Source organism: Erithacus rubecula (assembly GCF_903797595.1).
Source record: "Erithacus rubecula genome assembly, chromosome: 33".
NCBI lineage: Eukaryota > Metazoa > Chordata > Aves > Passeriformes > Muscicapidae > Erithacus > Erithacus rubecula.
The window spans coordinates 1,058,685-1,079,686 of record NC_136683.1 but is presented as its reverse complement, the minus strand read 5'-3'; the positions used below and the strand labels follow the sequence as shown (position 1 = coordinate 1,079,686).

General features: G+C 53.4%; 1 protein-coding gene across 8 annotated transcripts; it reads right to left on the bottom strand.

Moving 5' to 3' along the window:
* Positions 1-4,460: 4,460 nt before the first annotated feature.
* Positions 4,461-20,141, bottom strand: LOC306813797 (uncharacterized protein). Of its 8 annotated transcripts, none has more exons than XM_079329437.1 (11): positions 19,925-20,141; positions 16,759-16,892; positions 15,843-15,960; positions 15,577-15,647; positions 14,750-14,825; positions 13,638-13,700; positions 13,422-13,491; positions 11,612-11,690; positions 9,788-9,851; positions 6,088-6,208; positions 4,461-5,589 (listed from the first exon to the last, which is right to left on the bottom strand). In XM_079329437.1, the coding sequence occupies exons 1-10, from the start codon at positions 20,054-20,056 to the stop codon at positions 6,131-6,133; spliced, it is 885 nt and encodes a 294-aa protein (XP_079185563.1). In that variant the 5' UTR covers positions 20,057-20,141; the 3' UTR covers positions 4,461-5,589; positions 6,088-6,130. The 8 variants fall into 8 exon arrangements, with proteins under 8 accessions (XP_079185563.1, XP_079185562.1, XP_079185564.1 ...); XM_079329436.1 differs by lacking the exon at positions 14,750-14,825 and adding an exon at positions 14,176-14,251 and having other exon boundaries at positions 19,925-20,139; XM_079329438.1 differs by lacking the exons at positions 6,088-6,208; positions 9,788-9,851; positions 14,750-14,825 and adding an exon at positions 14,176-14,251 and having other exon boundaries at positions 19,925-20,136.
* Between the last annotated feature and the right edge of the window lie 861 nt (positions 20,142-21,002).

Genomic DNA, 21,002 nt, shown 5'->3' with positions numbered 1-21,002 from the left:
GCAACCTGGCAGATGAAGGCAGCACCTTCCCTGTGCTGTTTTCAGGGCTGGGAGCAGAAACAGGAACAACAAATGCAAACAGAGAATAAAAACAGCAAAGATGAGCACCAGTGGCTCAAAGAGCTGGGGCAGCAGCAGGGTGATGAAACAGACTGAAAACCCAGTTTGAAAACTGGATTGAAACCCAGCCTGAGACCCACATGCTGCAAATACCAGTATTGCCAGGACCAAATCCTGGTTTTATTGTTTTTATTTGACTGGGTGAGGGTAGTACCAGTGCACCTCCTGCCCAGGGCCTTTGGGGGCTATGGGGTCCCCCCCATCTCAATGGCCATATTGGGCCTTCTATGCCCCAATAAATGTTGTCTCTTCTTTTTAACCACAATCCAAGCTGGCCTGGGGGCTCCTGCCAGTGTGTGAAGGAGTTTCCTGCAAAGGGAGGAAAGGCTGGAGCCCAGACTGGGTGTGGAAACCCAATTGCCTCACTCCAAAGCAGGGCAGCAGCAGGCAGAGGAGGGAGAGGGGTGCAGGGGGGGTCACTGTGACTCCCTGCTGGCCCTGGGGGGGCTGGGCAAGGGGGACACAGCTTGGGACATGTGTGTGCCACATGTCCAGGGAAGCAGGCTGTGTGTCTGACCCTGCTGTGGGCACAGAGGTTTCCAGGGAGCCAGACTGGATTGTGTGTCTGTGGTGTAATGTGGGTATGGCTGCTCTGCCTGGTGTGTGTTCATCCCTGCCCCTGAGAATAATGAAGAAAATCCCAAGCAACCCCCAGCAGCAGCACTTCTGGGACTCTCAGAGTTGAACATCTCAAATTGCTTTTCAAAATTGTGGAATGCCTTGCAATGGACCATCAGAAGTCAAATGAACTAAATCCAGGCTTGTCTCACAGCCTAAAGAAAACCAAATAAACTCCATTTTCCCAGCCCAGACACAGGAAGACCATTTACCCCAAACACAGGGAGGCCATTTACCCCAGGTGATCAAAGACCAAAGTCTGGGAAAGAACAGAGGGAAAGCACACACACACTGCTGTCAACAGAACAAAAATCCAGTGAACTTTGCTGCACAGTGAACAGAAAACAATCTGGGAATAGAGGGCTAGAACCAGAGACCAGTGCAACCAAAGGACCTGAGAGAGGCAGAGAGGGTAAAAACACAAGAGCACTTGAGGACAGCATGGCATCTCTGGAAAAAGGAAAAGAGTATGTGACTTTATCCCCTAAAATGGGGTTTGTTTTAGGGAGGAGTGTAGAAGGAGGACAGCATTTGCAAGACTAAAGAAGGAAAATGAGAATAGTTTGACCCAATCAGTGCTCAGGTTCCTCATTTATGCCTCAACTGGCTCAAAGTTTTTAATTGACTTCACTTCTGAAGTCTACTGCACATGAAGTTTATATTGATACCAGACTTCCAAGGGATGGTGTGAAAATGCAAGGACAGCAAGTGACAGAATGATGGGAAGGTAAATCTTCAGTTCACTGCTGCCTGGCACAGGGAGGTGAACTGCAGAGCCACCCTAGAGCTAAGGGAAAAGGGAGCAATCTTCCCACAAAGCTGTTTACCACCAAAGGGAGAAAGCTTTGAACTGTTACCAATGACAGGAGGTAAAATTAACTCTACCCCTGCTGAAACATGGACACCCTCACCAGAATCAGGCACTGGAAACGAGCCTGAAATACAGCAGAGAAAATTTCTATCCACTGTTTAGGACTTTAAAAAAAAAACCCCTAAGCTTACAAAACACATATCAAACCACTGATTCTTTTTTTGGTAATCAAACTGTTGCTCTGTCATGCTGCATTGCCACCATAATGTCTTGTTTTATATAAAATTAGAGACAGGAGCCTGTGACTATATTCATGGTTCCTGAACATGTTTAATTTACACTGCCAGGTGCTGAGGCCAGTTGGCACAGAACAACTTGATCAACAGCTTCATCAACTTCAGAAACTACATCCAATTCACTGTTGGGGAGTGGTCCCAGGGCACATTCACTTGAAAACTTTGGAAATCCTTTGCAAGAACAGTACTTGGCTCAGGGTGAATGCAGCAGGGACCTGCACCTGGTCAGGTAAGGAGGGGCCATGCTGCACATGGCTTGTGTGAGACCTGCCACTGCTCCAGAGCCAGAGCCAAGCTTAAGAGTTGCTGCTGCAATTCCTTTTTTTTTTTTTTTTTTGTCCTTTCTATGCAAGTGTCTGGTTTCTCACATTTCTGAGACCTCTTGGAGACAGCTCACAGCTGCAGGAGCTGCAGAAGGAACTGTCTGTGGAAGCCTTATGTTACTGCTCACCCAGAGGGATGCCAGATGTCAATGCCCACCCAGGGACGCCAGGCTGAGCAGGCAAAAAAGTCCCTGAGATATGAAATAATAAACAATCCTTGGAACAAAAGAAAACTGTCTCCAGCAATCTCTCTTTGGCTGCTTCAGAGAAAACCAAGGTTTGAACCACCTTCATGTCCCTCTGGGGTGATCTCAGGGCAAAGGAAAAACCTCAAACTGGGACACTTGGCGTCCCTGGGTGGGCAGTGACAGCCTTGTAGAGAATGTGCACTGGCAGACCAGTGCACAGAAAGCCAGCACTGTGCTGGGCTGATCCCCCTGCATGGGCAGCAGGTGGAGGAGGGGGTTCTGCCCCTCTTCTGTGCTCAGGTGAGACTCCCACTTGCAGAGCTGCCTCCAGCTCTGGGATCCCCAGCACAGGCAGGATGAGGAGCTGCTGGAGTGAGTCCAGAGGCCACAGAGCTGCTCCAAGGGCTGGAGCCAGGCTGAGAGCTGGGGGTGCTCACCTGGAGAGGGCTCTGGGGAGACCTTAGAGCCCCTTGCAGGGCTTCAAGGGGCTCCAACAAAGCTGGAGAGGGACTTTGGACAAGTGCCTGAAGTGCCAGGGTGAGGGGGAATGGCTTCCAAACACCAGAGGGCAGGGAGAGATGGGATATTGGGAAAAAATTTTTCCCTGTAAGGTACAGGCTGCCCAGAAAAGCTGTGACTGCCCCATCCCTGGAAATGTCCAGGGACTTGGAACAACCTGGTCTATTGAAAGGTGTCTCTGTCCATGCCAAAAGGGTGGAATGGGTTCATCTTTAAGGTCCCTCCCAGCCCAAAGCAGTCTGTGAGTGTTTGAACTCTATGAAATATGGCATAGCCATAGCAAAGAGCAGTTTATTTCACACAGATGTGAACAATAGTGTTATTATATATATGAGGCACTAGAGAAAAAAAAAGCTGAAGAAAATTACTGCCACCTTTGCCTCTTACCTGCAGAACAGAAAACAGTTCTGTTTTACAATGGTGAGTTATCCTCAGGTTATGTGAATTGGCAGAAATCAGTGGACACTGTGTTCCCTTCCAAGGAAAACCCAGTGCACTTTCCAAAAATACTCCCAGAATTTTGCATTTCTGTAGTGATTTGTCACACAGAGGATTTTTGTGAATATATGGGAATAGAATTGTGTGTGAGGAAGAGACTGAGATAACACCACAGGGAGGGTCAAGTCCCTTCCCACTCTCTCATTTCCTTATTAGTGCTGAAATCTGTAGCACAATTACCCAGAGCACTCCATTTGGCAGCGGTTAGTTGTTAAGTAAACACACATTCCCATCAGATAAATACACTTTGCTGTCATAAACTTACATGGCCACCACACACAGCTTCAGTTCCAGCCTCCTCCTGTCTCCTGTGCAGAAACCTGAAATAAAACATGAGGTTTGCTCCCGAGAGCCATCAACAAGAACTTGGTAACAGGGTTTTCATTAAGAAATGCAACTCTATTTTTAAAAATTATTAATCTGGGGATTAATAGTAGAAGCACTCTTAAATTGGCTTGGAAACCTGAAAGTTGCTTTGTCCCAGATCAAGGAGAGTGGCAGCAATGCTGATTTCTGTAGCAGACATATCTGTTGCCAGATCCCAGATTTCAGTGAGGGACAGAGGACAGGCACAGGGCAGTGGCAGCACTGGTCACTGTAAAACTCTTCTGGGCAGGAATCAGGGACTGAAGCAGAAGTGTTCTCATTCTTCATCCTCTAAATACCCAAATCACTTGACAGCTAATTCCTGGATCCAAACACTCCACGGTGAAAAAAAGCCAGCAAGCAGCAGAGCAGTCCCATGTAGGCAATCCTGACACAGGCTTCCCCAGCTCCCAGCTTGTTTTCCAGCTATTTTCCCTAAGCCTGGAGCACTGCACCAGGTTATGGTGACCCAAAGACAGAACCTGGCACTTGAGCTTCCACCACTGCCTCCCCCACAAACTGTACAGATCAGATTCACACTTCCACCCAACTCAGTCATCTCCAAACTGACAGGAACTCATCACCAGTCCTGCTTTTGCACCCCTGCCCTGGGAAGTGCTGTCACCCTATGCCTGGTCTCACCACCAAAGCCTGGGCATGTAAACCACCCTTCATCCCCACCCTCACCCTCCACAAAGTAAAACTCTGCAGCCAGCAGCCGTGTGGAGGGATCAGTTTTTATTTCAAAAGACAGTAAAACACAATTTTTCAATTTAGTATCAAAACACTGGATAGGGTTTTTGTCTCCAGATTGGCCCCAAAAACTGCTACAACCAAGCAGCATGCTCAAACCACAAGCTGCACGCTGCCACACTCACCTCACAACCACGACACATCAGCAATGCACAGCAAGATGGCTTGGACTCAATTAAGACAGTAAGAGCAGTCCTGGGCAGGAGGGAAGGCCTGGCTCCCTCCCTCCAGGTAGGCAAAAACACTTCTCCAAGAACACAAGGCTGTTGTACTTTAAGCTGTTAAGTGTAACCCAGTGATGAGCAGTGAAGCTTGGTGCATCAGCACTTAGTGAAGGCAAAGTCAGCCCCAGGGTAGCAATGGGTTACAGGGACAGTGGCTTCTCTGAGCCCTTCAGGTGTAGAGGGGAAGGGACACAATCCCTGTGAAGGTTCAATTGTTCAGATAACTTGGCTTAAAAATTAAAAAAAAACCAAACCCAAAATTAAGATGCCTTTCACTCAAGTTGTTCCTTCCTAACACAGAGTTACCTTAAAGCTGAAAAGCTGAACTGTGCTTTTGGCAAACAGCTCCTGGAAAGGAAGTTTTCCCAACAGGCTTTCATCCCTAGCCTGGCTACTCTGACTCACAGCCAGAACCATCATATCCATTTCCTGCCCTGCCAAAGCAGGGTGGCCCAGATTAACAGAAGGTTAATACCAAATTTTAAAGCCAAGAGCTTTGAAGTGTAGCTCACCAGCCTCACAAGTTATTTGGAATGTTTACAATGGTTGCTACAAAAAAGGTAGTTACAAAATGTGTACATCTCAAACATGCTCTCCAAACATTATTGCATTGTTTTCTTCCCTTAATGATGCTGTTTGAAGCTCTGCCCAACCTGGTGGCCTTTAACCCTGGAACAAAGGAGATTTGTGTTTGGTCAAGTTGGCAACAGAAAGTAAACTCTGGTGCCAGGGTTAGAGGGCAGCAGCAGCTGGGCTGGCAGCACGTGGCAGAGGCAGTGGCAGGGATCCATTACATCTCATTCAGGTCTAGCAGGGTCTGGTCCAGCATTCTTTGCGTGCAGAGATGCTCCTCTTTGGTGGATTTCAGTTTATCTGGCAGGAAGCAAGAGTCAAGAGTTACCAACCAGCATCAGCAACCCAGAGTCCTTAGCCAGAGAAAGCTTGTGCCAGCCCCTTCCCCACGGGATCCTTGGACTGCAGTGCCTGGCTGGGTGCAGCTGGAAGCTCTGAGCACCCTGGGTTGTGTGCAGCCCTTGCCTCTCTCACTGCTGGTGCTCCCAGTCAGCAGGGCCATGGTGCACCTTTAGCCAAAGCTCTAGGCAGTGTTCCACATGCAGCCAGCTCTTCCCAGGGCTTCCACAGCTGACACACGTGGCCCAGCAAGGCACCCAAGAGCAACACACACTTGAGAACCACCCCCTGGAAGTAGAGCTGGTTGTGCCCCTCTTCCCCCCAGCACAGGGCAGGGATGCCAAGCCCAGCAGCAGGGAGCAGACCACCAGCCTGGAGTGGGGCAGTGCCAGCAGAGAGTGAGGAGTGAGGGAGCTGCACCTGCCCAACACTACAGGCAGCTGTGCAGTCAATTCTCACATGTTCCTTAAGGCAGGAGGAGAGCAGATCAGCAGCTAGTGCTCTAAGTGGGCTTCACTCCAAAGGTGAGCCCACCCATATCACTGCAGACATCCACACGCTGGGAGGCTGGACACACAGGCTGTAAAAAATGTCCTTTAGGTACAGGCAGATTCCCAAAGCCACTCCCAACCTCCCCAGGGCCAGGAACTGTGCACAGAGACACAACAGCTCTCCCTGCAGGCACCCAGGACACAGCTCCAGGCTGTGCATTTTGGCACTTGCTGTCAAGAGGTCTGGGAGCTTTCCCAACCCATTTCAGGGCTCTGTAGCTGCACTGGGGTCAGGCCTGGGAAGTCACTGCTGCCCCCACATATTCTCAGTTAGGACTCCCCTAGATAGGAATGTACTACAGGTGTGCAATGTCTCACAGACCACAGGGTCAGTCATTTATTGGTAGAAGCCATTGTTCCATGCACCAGAAAATCCTACAGTCATTCAGCTAACAGTAAATTAAGTTGTAGCACTTGATAGGCAGCTTCAAGCAGACCTAAGCCTAACTTCACCTCACCCCTCATTTGGGGAGGCAGGCAGGACCCCCTAGACAACCAAACAAGACTTCTCCAAAAACCAGCCAAGTCTGGTGGTGACTTCACTAAGAACAGAGGTTACCTTTATATATTAAAAAAAAAAAAAAAAAACTTAAATAAATTACAGGATAAATCCAAATGCCTCATTAAAAAGCAGCAATTGCATAAAACTGGCAAGTCTGCCAGTCTTAATGATCAGATTTCTCAGTGGTTCCACAGCAGTGGTGGTGGAGATAAGCTTGTTTAATGGGGATTAGTGGGCCCCTCTCAGTCACACAGATCATGCAGCGTTAACTTCAGCTCATTAGAGAGCAGGCGGTTTTTCTCAAGCTGGCTGTACAGGCGCTCTGCAGCAGTGACAGGATGAGGGAAACAAGAGAGAAAAAGAGAGAAAGGGAAGGTTAGTAGAGCACCAAGATGAGCACATCAAAACAAGCTGTCTCCATTATGTGTGCTTCTGTGGACAGCCTGGGCTATTCCCAAAGGTTTGTTTGTCTTGGATTTGGGCTTCAGCTTAGAAAGACCACAGAGGAAACCGAGTGTGGGCAGAGAAGTGAAAGTGTTGCCAAAGATGTGCAAAGGCAAAGAAAGGAAGAAGAGATACCAGAAGAGGAGCCTGCAGGCAGGGCAGGGCTGGACCCCAGCAAAGCCAGAGATCTGGGATGTGCTTTAAGCCTGTGGAGCACATTGCAGAAATGAGTCTGTCCCAGACACAGCTCCCAGAGGGAGCCACGCTGCAATGGGACTGACAGCAGGACATGCACACCAGAAGAACTGAGAATGACAACATCTCATCCCTGGCCTGGAGGACCCTCCCTGAGAACACCCCTGGTGCCACACTAACAATCCAGATAGGACCAGGGGCAGCAGCTGCTTCAGAGACAGGACAGAGGGACTTTTGGAGCACAGGATCCTCTTTTACATCTGCCCAGAACAACTCCACGAGCAGGGCACAAGCTGCCACTGCCCCTGCAGCTGTGGCCTCTCCAGTCCCTGTCCTTACAGCCCCACAGAGGTCCAGTAGCCACACACACCCTCAAGGCTCATGCCAAGCACTCATGCCCATCAGAATGTTTGGTCCCTTTCCAGGATCTGTCACTTCTCTGTCACAGTCTGGCCACACAGCCTGTCAGCCACAAGCAGCCACTACAGAGAACACATTCAGCATCTCTCCCTGCTCATTTGCATGGGCAGAGTCCTCCCAGCCTGGCAGCTCCAATTCCTGCTCTTAGGGAAATTCCAGGCAGTGATAAAACCTTACACACCATCTTACAGCCTGGCAGAACCCACCAGCACCACCTGCAGTGACACAGTGATGCCTCTGCTGGAGGAGTGAGCCTCTAGTCCTTGTACTAGGAAGTCCTAAGACACTCAAGCCCCCTCTGAAGGGGAGCTACACCCTCCCTCATGGCTTTCAAACTCAGAATATTGTGATTGAACAAGACCTAGGTGGGTAAAATTCCATGGTTTACATGGAGCAGCCAAAGCCCTCCCCAATCTGAGCTCAGTCCCTCCAGTGTAACACCTGCACAGAGAGAGGGAAGCTCAACTCAGCTTCACCCTCAGCTTCTCTCAGTCCTCAGCACCTGCTCTAACTGCACCTCACTCTGCAGGAGAGGGCAGTAATGCTGAGTGATTGTCCCTCCTGTAAAAACACCAAGGGACCCAAGCACAGGCAGAGAAGCCAGTGATTTTTGTCCTACCACAATCTGGAAGTTGTGGGTATGAGGCATCCTGGCCCATGCCTTGCACAACAGCTGCTATTGCATGTGAGGAATTCTGGCTTCATGCTGGCTCTGAGCAGCCCCAGTGCCAGTCCCCAGAACCAAGTGAACCAGGCTGGTCCTGAGTCTCCTGAGTGGCAGAGGATGAGAGTGGACTGTGCTCAGGAGGGTGCAACACCTCCCAGCTTCCAAGCAAACATTCCTGCTTGTGCACAGGGTCCTGATGATTCACCCACACAAGGCAGCAGACTGGAGTGTTCAGCATAACTAAACTTCCCAGACTTCAGGAACAGCTTCTCCACACAGAACACCTGCCCAGGTCTGCAGCAGCTATGCCATGTTTGGCCTGCTCCCTTGTCTGCCCACCCCCAGGGCAGCCTCACCAGCTCTCCCTGGCACTCAGGGAGCCCCATGATGTGGAGAGCTCCAGGACCTGGCCCTCCTGGACAGTTAACCTGTGTTTGCAGCACTCCCACATCACAGCACAGCTCACAGTAACCAGCCTGCACAAGCCCAGCAATCCAGTCAGACCAGATGTCTCCAAAACCTCCCAGGGTAACCATTGCATCACCCACCCACATACCCATCCACCACCCAGTGGATTCCTTCCAGATGAGTGGGGAAAGAGCCTGCCACAGCCCAGCCTTAGATAACATTCCTGGGAACACCACTGTGCAGAGCAGAGCCACCAGCTCCCCACAGCAAGAGTGAGGATGCAGCCAGACCTCCCTGTGAGGAGAGAGGCACTCCCTGAGGGCAGGCTGCCACCTCCCACCCAGGAAAAATCACTCCTGTGAGATGGAAAGGGATCACTGTGGGTTATCTGGTCAAACCTCCCTGCTCAAGCAGAGCTATCCCAGAGCACATCACACAGGATTGTGTCCCAATCATTCTGGAATATCTTCACACCATCTCTGGGCAATCTGATCAGTGCTCAGTTACCAACACAGGAAAGAAATTCTTCCTCATGTTCAGGTAGAACTTCTTGGGCATCAGTTTCTGTGTGTTGCCTGTCCTAGTGCTGGGCACCACTGGGCAGAACCTGGTCCATCTCTGACACCCTCCCTTCACATTCTGACAGACAATGATGGCATCTCTGTTGTCCTAAGAGCTGACAATGAACACTGCACTGGAAGCCTTCACATTTACAACAGCCATGCCCCTCCCACAGGATCCAGATCCCCAACTCCAACTGGGTTACTGAAGAGTTCTGAGTTCTTGCTTTGTGCTTACAAGGCACAGCTACTGCCCCACATCCCAGGAGAGTCAGACCACACTCCGAAATTCCTTGAATGCTCCCTCCCTTCCCCACCCAGACCTGCCACCAGAGACAGAGTGGGACAGGTGAGTATGCCCAGATTAGCCTGACTGCCAGTGCTGTCAGGTGGAGAGCAGAAGGGCACAAACCTGAGGGAGCCATGGGAAGTGTGCCATGTCATCAGCACCCTGCTCACGAAGGGCTCTTCGGGCTCTGTGGCAGATGAACCAATCCAGAAAGGAAAAAGTATTTGACCAACCACCACGAGGCAGCACATACTGTTTGGAGAGGCTGACCAGTGTTTATCATACCAGATCAACTAGCAGTGGTGAGACAGGCCAGGCACTCAGAGCCCAGGGGCAGTGCTCAGTGGGGAGCTCCATGCCACGCTCCCAGAAGGATCCTGCAGCTCTCTTTGCAAAAGATTCCTGGCTCAGATGTCACAGCCCTGCTGCAGTGCTTTCTCATCCCTGAAGCAAGAGGCCATACAACCCTCCCCCTGGCACAGGCATCACTGCACACTCAACCAGTTCTGTCCCAGTGGAGACCAGCCAGAGCTCACACAGTATTTATTGGCTTCCAAACCCTGGCTAATGGCTATCAGCTGTGTGACCTCCCAGTGCAAGCCAGCATTTGGCAACTGGTGCTGGTGAACAATCCAAAGCAGGCAGGAATGAGGAGTGTCTTCAGTCAGGCAGAGCTCCAGGGCCTCCTGCTGCAACCCCCAGCCTCCTGTTTGACCCCACAAGCCCTGTCTGCAGGAGCCAGTGACACACCTCAAAGAAAAATCCAGCATGCTAGTGAGGTCTGTGCTCCACAGAGGGTGACACAGGTTTGAAGGAAATGCTGAAAGGGTTACTCTAAAGCAGCAAGTGGTCACTAAAAACCCATTTCTCAAAAGCAACAGCCATTTATACAGGAACTGTTTTCCTTAAAAAAGGTGACATCATGCTCGAGCAAGAGGCAATAGAAATACAAAAAGAGCTTTATGGCTCCACTCAAGATATGCAGATGAGAACAACATCCTCCCAGCTCCCCCGACAGGGAAAGGGCAGCCCCTCAGAGCAGCCTGTGTCTGGCACATCAGGTCACACAGAGGGAGCTTTGTTTGGGAGCAAGTGCAGCACAACTGGGGGGCTGCTGCTGCTGCTTCTGTGTCTTTACAGCACCCATTCCCAGGGATGCCCTGGGCACAGTAACTGGAAAAAGGTACTGGAACTCAGAGTGAGATGAAGAGAGCGTGAATGCCGGGTGCAGATGCAGAACAAGCCACCAAGCAGAGAGACAAATCCAAAGTGGAGTTTGGAATCACAAGACTTATCTGTGTGAGACAGAAGGAGACACTGATTTTAAGAGAAGCTTCAGTGTTTGTGCACAGCAAACTCTGCTTAGGGAACTCAGGGACACTCATGTTAAGGCTCTTCTCTACAGGGTGAGGACCTGGCCTCTCCTGGGTTAGTGCAAGGACCAGACAGAGCAGTTGTTAGCAGCACCCACTGCAGATCTCCACACAAAGCTGAGGAGCAAAGGTGCAGAAACACACAAGTTCAGCTACTTCCACAGATCAGTTCATGATCTGGCCCATCTCAAGCCTACTGTGGCAATTCCAAAGGAATCCACCTGAGCACCATCCACAGCCTCTTCCAGAAGGAATCCTGAGACCATGGCCCAGTGGCTCCAGCAGATGACACAGCCACATTTCCTGACAAAGCCTTTCCCAGTGGGAATGGGAATTGCAGTGGAATTTAAGTCAGAACCCTTTCAGGCCAGCACAGCACTTGGTTACACATGCAGATCACAAGGACCTAGAGTTAGAGGACAGCATGCTGGGGCTCCTTGGGCAGATCTGTAGAAGTAACCTGGACAGCACAGCACTGTCAACTCTCCAACTATGGAAACCACAGCAAACCAAGCAAGCACTGGCACTCCAGGCTGCTGAAGCGAGAGGCAAACACCAGCCAGCTCATATTTACATGGAAGTCATGTCATTCAGGGCGTGGTCCAGTTCCTCACTAATTGCTTTGTACTTCAGTTTCTGGGCATAGAGCTCATCTAGAAGAGTTCGGGAGGAGAACAAAAGTAAAACAATGAGGGAAGGCAGAGGAGTTCTTCCAACACTCTGGGGCAGGAAAAGCAGGATGGGATTCACAAACAGAAGAAAATGAAGTTAGATGTGGAGCCATCACGACTCTGTGTTCATCCCCAGCCATGAGCAGGAGGGTTCCAGCAGCCTGAGGAGCCAATGACCCACAGGTGCCTTCCAGGATTGCAACCCAGCTCCAAGGGCAGCAGAGCCAAGCACTCAAACAACATCACCTTGTAAAAACAAGCTGTCCAGCTAGGTCAGCAGGAACCAGTGTCAGGAGGAGCAGCAGGAAAGGCAACTCCATCCACTTAGGGAGAAGCTTGTTATACTTAAGGACAGCACTGATAATTGAGGTGCTTTGTTCTCACCTGTGTCTCAATGCAAAGACTGGCTTGGGAGAAGTCAGTCATGTAATAGAGCTGGGCATCAGAGGAAATTCCAATCCTGCAGGTAGCAGTGAGGGGGGGGAGCAGACTGGCCACACCAGAGCTCTCCATCAGATAATGGAGCAGACAGGCAGCTCTCCACCTCCAGGGAGGGGCAGGCCTGGGGCTGTGCTGACACACCCTGAGCCCTGCAGAGCTGGCACAGCCTCCTCCAGCTCTGGCTGCCTGGGCTCTAGTACAGCTGGGCATGCTGTTCACAGCCTTGCAGAGCCTGGGGAACTTTGTCAGTTGTCCTAAGCTAGTTCACTTCAGCAGCAAGGCTGTAGACCAGAGCCAAGTCTCAATCAACAGGTTTCAAGGGCAGCATGCAGGGATTTGGAGGAGTTCTTGCAGTTCCAAATAAAAGCTTGTCCTGGATCATGAGGTGGCTCAGATTGCTGCTTGGCTGCAGTTCTGGAACAGCCCAGCTGACACCATTGCTATTTCTAGATAAGCCTCCAGAGTGACTCCAGACAGTAGGATGGTGCTTTGTATCTCTAAGAACTGGAACTAAAAGACCACAAAGGCACACCTGTGGCCAAGGTAGGAGACCTGTAAGGGTCTTGGCTTACCAGCACCACCACTCCAGCCACAGCAATCCATAGAAGGATCTGGCCACAGTCCCAGATTGAAGGGAGGCAGCTGAAAAGGAGGCTTCTGTGGCTTGGGGCAAGGTTCTGGGATGGGTGGCCTCAGAAGTGTTCCTGAAGAACTGTGTGAAGGAATGGGAGGAGGAAAGGAGCCCACCCTTGGCACAGGCTGACTGTCCTGTGGACTGAACTGCTGGAGATTTAACCTTGATTCAGGACTCACACTGGGGAGTCTGAGTCTTCATGGGGGCTGTTTCAACACTCCCTGACTCCTGTGGTTGACTTGCAAGATGCCATCTGCAGTAGCCAGCACATGCATGACTTTCTGCACACAATTCTTACAAGTTCAGGTGTTCCTTCCCTATAAATAATTTGGATTAAGCTGGAGCACAGGGATTTAGTTACATTGCTGAGGACATCACCACCAAAATACACCAGCTATCTAGATAAGGCCAGATGTCTGGATCAAGAGCTCAAGACCTGCTGCAGCACAGCCAAGGAATTGTTTGCAGAGCAGAGGCACAGGGCAGGACTCCTGCCCAGCCTCACCTTGGAGGCCAAGTCAGGTTATGCTCCAAGTAATGAGCACAACAGTCTCTCCACTCTCCAGCTACCTTAGAGATAGCCCTGCTTAGCCTCTCAGTCAACACACATTCTTTGGTTTCCTATCCCCAGAATGTACCTTCCAGATCATCAATGGTCTTCTCCAGCTTGGCTACAGAGCGTTCAGCAAATTCAGCACGGGTCTCTGCCTGCCAGACAGAAATCAGCCATTAGTGCAACAGATCTACAGCAGAGAGCATCAATCAGCCCAAGGACATGGAGTCTCCCACCCTCCACACCTCTCCCCAGCCAAGATGAGGCCAGCTCACCCAGCTGGGCCACCCTGGTCACTCACCTCTTTGAGTTTATCAGTCAGAATCTTGATCTCTTCTTCATATTTATCCTCTTTTTGAGAGTACTGTGGAAAAGGAGTCAGCAGTCAGCAGCCCCAGATACCTCCCTCTCCACTGAGCCCACACTACAGAGGGCAACATCAACTCCTCACTGCAGCACACATGCCAACAGAACCTTCCAACTGGGAGTTGTTCACATCCTCACCCAAGTCCAGCAGGACTGGGTCAGGCAGAAAGTCTCACATCATGCATGGAACACAAACTTGGATGCAGAGAAATTCTCATCTTAACATTTTAGCAGCTTACACATCCTGGCTGATTGAGCCTGCCCCAAGGCAGGGAAGGGCAGCCAGGCTTCCTGCACCCCAGTTCCCACAGCCCTCCAGTGAAGTATGTCAGCCCTCCCAGCAGAGCAAGCACAGCACTCCTGGCTTGCTTAAGATTGCAGTTGAATCATTTCCACCCCAGTGGGTGCTCTGCTGTTTACACACCCTCCTAGCACAACAGCAATGTTTCTGGCCCTGGGACAGGCAGCCCTACCTTCTCAGCCTGAGCCTCAAGAGACTTGAGATTGTTGGTGACATTCTTCAGCTCCTCCTCCAGCTCGGAACATTTACTGTGGGGTTTTGTAAGGAAAAGGGGGAAAAAAAGGAAAAGAAGAAGTGGGAGGGAAAGACAGGAGACAAGAAGTGAATCCACGTGCAGGGAAGACCAGGAAGTTCTTTAGGAGACTGTCTGAGATCAGACTGGATAGGACCCTGCTTTGAGGCACCTGTGCAGAAAGTAAGTTCCCTTTTTGCCTCCGAGCTCAGGTTTGAAGTTTTCTGCCAGCACATGCACGGGGCACAGAGCTGAGCAGTGAGATGTGGACACAGGTTTCTGCCAGACTTTGAGTCTCCAAGGAGAAGCTTCATGTTTAGTGTGCTGTATGGAGGGAAGCTGTTCTGATGGACAGGAGGACAGCCACCAGCACTCAGAAAAGGATATTTATGGGCAGAGAAGACAGAATGTTCCAGGAGAGAGAGAGAGAGACGGAGTTAAGCTGAGGGAAGGAGCATATTGAGGAGACCACATGAGTTCTGGTTTAATGGTTCAAGAAGGGAAAGGTTAGTACCTTTTTTTCAGCAACAGACAGACACTTCAAGTTCTGGTCCATCACTCTGATCTGCTCCTGCAGCTCCCGGCAATGACTGTTAGTGACGGTCACACAAGGGCACAAGCCAGGTAGGGGCAAGGTCAAAAGGAGCACCAAAACCACACCACCACAGAGCAAAAAAGGGGTGGGAGGAAACACAAAAAAGTCATGGTCACAACATGCACATCTGGGGGGAAGCACAGTGCTGCTGCTGCTGCGTGCACACCAACTGTGTTAGACAAGGCCCAGAGCACAGAAAGGCCCTGACCAGCTCCTCAAGCATCCAGACACATGAAAGGGGCCCAAACACCAGGATTTGTGTCTCTGCTCTGAGCAGAGGAAGCCCAGATTTCTGTTCAGCAGTGCAGAAGCCTGTAGTGGTTACTGCAAACACTTGGAGAGGCCCAGAGACCAGCCTGAGCCACAGCTCTGCCCTTGGCCACCCCTTATGGCACTTCAGCCCCTGGCCCAGGAGGCCAAGTGCCACTTCAGGACAAGCACTGTGCTCTGTAGCAAGGTGAATGATCACAAAGCAGTGCTGGTGAATGCTGGCAGAGGGAGGCTCTGCAGCCTCCCTGACTCAGGAAGGCCTCCATGCAAAGGGCAGAGCATCTCCACCCAAGGCAAGTGGCATCACAAACTGCATGTCCTAGGTGGAGCTAATCCTGTCTCAAGTGCTTTCATCCCTTTCCTCTGCAGACCTACACCCACCCTGTGCTTCAGGCCTTGTGTAACAAGGTTAGCAATGCAGTGTTAGTTCCCATGCAGAGGCAGAGCTGCCAGGTGCATGCAAGCAGGCTACTCACGACTCTGCCAGCTCAGCTCTCTCTTCAGTCCTCTCCAGATCCCCTTCAATGATCACCAGCTTCCGAGCCACCTGCACAGGAGAAGCAGAGTCAAGAGCAAGGAGGATAGTATTGCACAGTGAATGGAAGGAGTGCCTGCAGGAAGGAAGATTTTGGCCAAGCAGAGCACTCTCTGCTGAGAGCCAGGCTCTGCTGTTAGGTTTGCTGCCAGCAGGCAGGAGACTCATGGCCCAGGTCAGTCATACCAGAGCACCCAAAGGTCTCACCTCCTCATACTTCCTGTCTGCCTCCTCTGCAATGTGCTTGGCTTCCTTGAGCTGGATCTCCTGCAGTTCCATCTTCTCCTCATCTTTCAGAGCTCTGTTTTCAATAACTTTCATGCCTCTGCCCAAAAGCAAGCACAGGGAAGGGAGGTGTGTAAAATATCTTGGGACCAGCCAGCAGTGCAGTGAGTTTCAGAGCATTAACAGCACTGCCCTGGTAGCACAGTGCTTCCCAACAAGCCATGATTCCTCTGAGTGCAGAAGTGGCACAGGAAGGCAGAGGCTGCTGGGCTGATGTGAATACAGTAACCTCAATTGCTTGAAATTAACTATTCCTTGGAACATTCCTCCAGCAGATCACTGGGTTCCCAGACCAAGGGAAGTGCAGTGCTGCTGAGAACAAGCCCAGCTGTCTCAGGGACTCTGCACAGCCAAGCCAAGCACTTCCCCATCTGGAATGCAGGAAGAGCCAAGTCTGCCTTTATGGCAGGCCACCAGCTGGGCCAGGCTGCTCACGGTGTGTGCATGAGGAAGCACATCAGACAGCTGGAAGTGGACCACTCCCCTCTGAATAACATACCAGGTCAGAGAGCATGCTGGCAGAGGCAGATGGAAGAGAGGCTGCCCCAGCAGCAGCCACCTTTCCAAGGCAATGGTGCCCCTGAACCCATGTATTTCTCCTTTGCAGGTGGGGATGCATGGTGGCACATGGCACTTCCTAGCCTCAGGTTCCAGGACACTCAAAGTCATCAGCAGCCTCAGGTTCATCTGCATTGTTTAAACTGCTCTGCATAAACAGGCACCAACTCCCACATCCAGCCTTGATGTAGGATCTCCTCCCCCAGTCTGGGAAGCCCAAAATGCTGATGGCACTGGACCCTCAGTGTTTGATAGAGTGAGAGCAGGAGTCCTTACTCACCTTTCACTCTCATCTGCTGCCTTCTCTGCCTCTTCCAGCTTTTGCAGAGCTGTGGCAAGGCGCTCCTGGGCTCGGTCCAGCTCCTCCTCCACCAGCTGGATACGGCGATTCAGAGATGCCACTTCTGCCTCAGCCTGGAGGGAGCACAGGAGCTAACTCAGCCTGGGCAGGTTCAGCAGCTCAGGCAGGGCAGCTGAGATCTGCCACGGGGTCAGCAGCAGCACACAGGAGACCAAAACAAACCCAGGATGCTTCAGCCACTCTCCCAGAGGACAGCAGCACACTCAGCTCTGCAACACTTCCCCACAGCAGCTTCCTGCAGGTTTCTCACTGCCAGCCTGCACTGCTCTGAGAGTTTGAGCCACAAACACCAAGGAGATGGCTTACACCAAGGGCTGCCTCTGCAGCTGCCAGGATCCTGCCAGGCCATTCATCACAGCTCTGTTTATCCACCACACCAGAGCGTGGTGACAGCTGCCACTTAGCACAGAGTCAGTTTACTGGTGTGATCTGGACATGAGCTTGAGGCAAAGCCTCTCACCAGCAAGGTGAGAAGGATTAACACCTTCAGAGATGTGCCAGGCTGTATTGGGTGCTGAAAGGCTGGGCTGGTCACAGGTGCTGCCCAGCCCCAGGGTTTGTCACTGCACTGCCCACAGCCCCAGCAGAGAGCCTGCAGTGCTTGAAGTTTCCTTCCTCCCAGTGACTCACTAACAATCCAGAGAAGGAGCAAAAGCCTTCTCCAGTCTTGAGACAGGTCGAGGAAGCTGTTCCTCAGCAATAACTGCCTTGGTTTAGTCATACACATTGGGAGCTGGTGGAGCTGCTGGGGAAGCTGATAGCCTGCAGACATTTGCCAGAAATGTGACTGAGGCTTTAAAGAGCTGGCATAGATCAGAGGCCATCCCACCCCACCCTCCCAGCCACTGCCATCCATGTCCTAGTCAGCCTTCAAAGAGGCCACAAGGCAGCCCTCATGGTGCTGTGCTGGCAGCAGAGATGGTGGGGACACAGAGCATGCAGCTTTGTGCTCAGTTCATCACTCTGTGGCAGAGCTGCTTGTGCTCAGGAAGGCAGCACAGCACTGCCATCACCCTGTGGCTTGGTTGAGTCAGAATGCAGCCAGGGCAGATAGAGAGGACAGGAACTGCCCTTCAGTGTTGCTGAAAACAAAGCACCTCAAGGCCAAAGATGAAAATCCCTTCAGTGGCACTCCTCTTCTGGATCAGACCCAGACTAAACAATCAACTAGAGACTGGCAATCTTTTTGGGACCCTGGGGGCATGACCTGATCGGCCCCTGCTTACAGCCACATCCACCTTAACTGCAGGCAGAGCCCACAGGAGCCCAGATGTTTTAGGGACTCTGGCACCCCTTGCTGAGCCCAGAATCCTGCTCCCCGACAGGATTACAAAGGCAGGCAGGAGTGCAGCCATCCCAGGGCAGCACTGTGATCTTCTGCAAACACCCAGCCGCGGGCACATGGCAGACAAACACGAAACAGCCCAGCTGCACATAACAAAGCCTCCTTCCCCACACACTGCTCCTCACCGTGCTGCAGGAGGGAGGAGCAGAGCCATGAAAGGCGCCAGTGTTACAGTGGGGCCCAACACTGGTTGTGTCCAGTTCTCAGAGGGGCTGTCCAAGCTCCCCCCCGCTGGCACTGAGGCAGCCCCGGCAGGTTCCAGCACCAGGCTGGAGGGCACAGAGCAGCTCCCGTGCAGGCACACCCACCCCTGGAAAACCCCACACCCCTCCGGTGCCCAGAGCCAACGCCCACCACTGAAAGGGGAAGTGGTCTGCCCGAAGAGGAACACAACAATACCTTATACAGAAGCAGGAAGGAAGGAGACTGCCTGACAGCCATCTGTCCCTGTCAAAGGGGCTACCCTTGAGGTGGAGAACCTCCTCCTTCCTTCTCCCAGGCAATGGAGACACACCAACAATGAGGCTCCACTTCTTCACCCTCTGAACTCCATCACTTAGCCCTGACTTCCTGCAGGCAGTGTTCCACCCACCCCAAAACCACCATTAATTTTGAGGAAGTGCCTCTCCCCTGTTGCAGAAGAGCCCTTACACCTCCTGTTCTGCTGCTTCTCTCTAGATACAGATGAAACTGTCAGGCTTTCCCAGGGCAGGGGGTGACACTTTCAGGTGACTCTTCCAGGCACCCCTGCTAAAAGTGGCATGTTGCTGTTATCCCATGCTTCCTTCACAAAGGCAGCACCTGAACCCCAACAAATCAAGTAAAAAGCTCATCCAGGCCTTCAGGACTCACCATTGCTCCCCCAAGATATTTAAGAGGACTCCCCAGGACCAGGCAAGCCCTGGGTGCCATACTGGGAGCACTGGTTCTCTCCCCGGAGGGAGGTTCAGGACAAACACGCCTGTACCCACGACAGTGCTGCTATTGCAAGGAGAATTCCTTATGTGGCTGCAAAGAAAGAGGCAGCTGAGGGCTGGGAGTGGCAGGAGCTTCTGCCACGGGCCTGGGCAGCATTGCCACAGCGCTGGGGAGGGCTCAGCTTCACGCCTCGAACACAGCAAAGTCATACAAATTCTGCGAGATCCAGCCAGGACCTGCCCGTGCCACCCCAAAACCTCGCGGGTGTCCCAGGCTCCCGAGGCCACCTGGAGGTGCCGCCCGTGTCACCTCACCCCTGTCCGCAGCCTCCCCGGTGCTCCAGCCCGGCGCTGCCAGCTCAGATCCTGCTGGCCCTCCCTCCCTTCCAGGCAATCCCGGCCAGCCGCCGTCCTTTCCCGCGGGTCTCGGGGGGACCGGGGCAGGATGCGGAGCTCGGGAGCGTTCCAGAGGGCTGGCCGCGTCCCGGGGAGCCGCTCTCTCCTTCCATCTTACCCGCGCAGCTCCGGGCTCGGGGCCGCACAAGATGGCCGGGGCCTCCCCCTCCCCCCGGCCGGGTCCCCCCGCTGCCGCTGCCCGTCCCGGGACACCGGGAACAGCGGGACACCGACAAGGCCGATCCCCGCCGGATCGGTGTCCGCTCAGCACCGCGGGCGGGTCCCGGGGACCCAGGCAGAGCCACGGGCACACAGCAAGCGCCGCGGTCCCAGCGGGCAGCTCGGCCCGGCTCGGCATCAGAACGACCCCCGGCCCCGGGCGCGCCGCCCGCCCGGCTCTGCCCCCGCGCGGCGGCCCCGCCGCTACCTGCTCGCGGTTGCGGCGCTCGGCTTCCACCTCCCGCTGCAGCCGCTCCGCCCGCTCCTCCGCATCGTCCGCCTGCTGCTGCAGCACCTGGATCTTGCGCTTCACCGCCTCGATAGTGGTGGCCCCGGCCATGCTCGGTGCCTCCGCTGCTGCCCCGCCGCCCCCAGACACCGGGACCGCGCCCGGAACGGCCGGACGGAAGTGACGTCACTTCCGCCTCGCCCCGCGGGCGCGTTACCGGGGAGATGAGGAGCGGCGGCCGCGCCCGGGGAGGGGACACCGGGACCGGCGGGAATGGGGGCACCGAAACCGGGACCAGCGGGAATGGGGGCACCGGGACTGGGACCAGCACCAGCGGGAATGGGGGCACCGGAACCGGTACCAGCGAGAATAGGGGCACCGGGACCGGGACCAGCACCAGCGGGAATGGGGGCACCGGGACCGGCGGGAATGAGGGCACCAGGACCGGGACCAGCACCAGCGGGAATGGGGGCACCAGGACCAGAACCGGCGGGAATGGGGGCACGGAAACCGGGACCAGCGAGAATAGGGGCACCGGGACCGGCGGGAATGGGAATCCCGAAACCGGGACCAGGGCGAGTAGGGGCACTGGCACCGGGGCCAGGGGCAATAGGGGCATCGGAACCAGAGGGAATGGGGCCATCGAGACCGGGACCAGCAGGAACAGGGGCATCGGGACCGGGACCAGCGAGAATAGGGACACCAGCACCGAAACCGGCTAGAATGGGGGCACTGGGACCGGCGGGAATGGGGGGGGCCGTGACCAGTGAGAATAGGGGCACCGGGACTAGCGGGAGTGGGGGCATCAGCACCGGGACCAGCGAGAATAGGGGCATCGAGACCGGGACCAGCGAGAATAGGGGCATCGAGACCGGGAGCAGCGAGAACAGGGACACCGGGACCAGCGAGAACAGGGGCACCGGCACCGGGACCGGCGAGAATAGGGACACCGGCACCGAGACCGGTGGAAATGGGGGCACCGGCACCGGGCAGGGGACAGACACACACCAGGATCGGCCCCGGTGGGACGGGCACACGCCAGAGCCGGGCACGGGCA

What these genes read in the sequence shown, in the direction of transcription:
- LOC306813797 (XM_079329437.1), bottom strand. Translation starts at nt 20,056, where the DNA reads ATGGCCGGGGCCACCACTATCGAGGCGGTGAAGCGCAAGATCCAGGTG. An exon ending in GCAGCAGATGAGAGTGAAAG is followed by an intron (nt 15,961 to 16,758) that starts GTGAGTAAGGAC and finishes GCTTTTGGGCAG; the next exon opens with AGGCATGAAAGTTATTGAAA. An exon ending in ACTTCCCATGGCTCCCTCAG is followed by an intron (nt 6,209 to 9,787) that starts GTTTGTGCCCTT and finishes CATTTTTTACAG; the next exon opens with CCTGTGTGTCCAGCCTCCCA.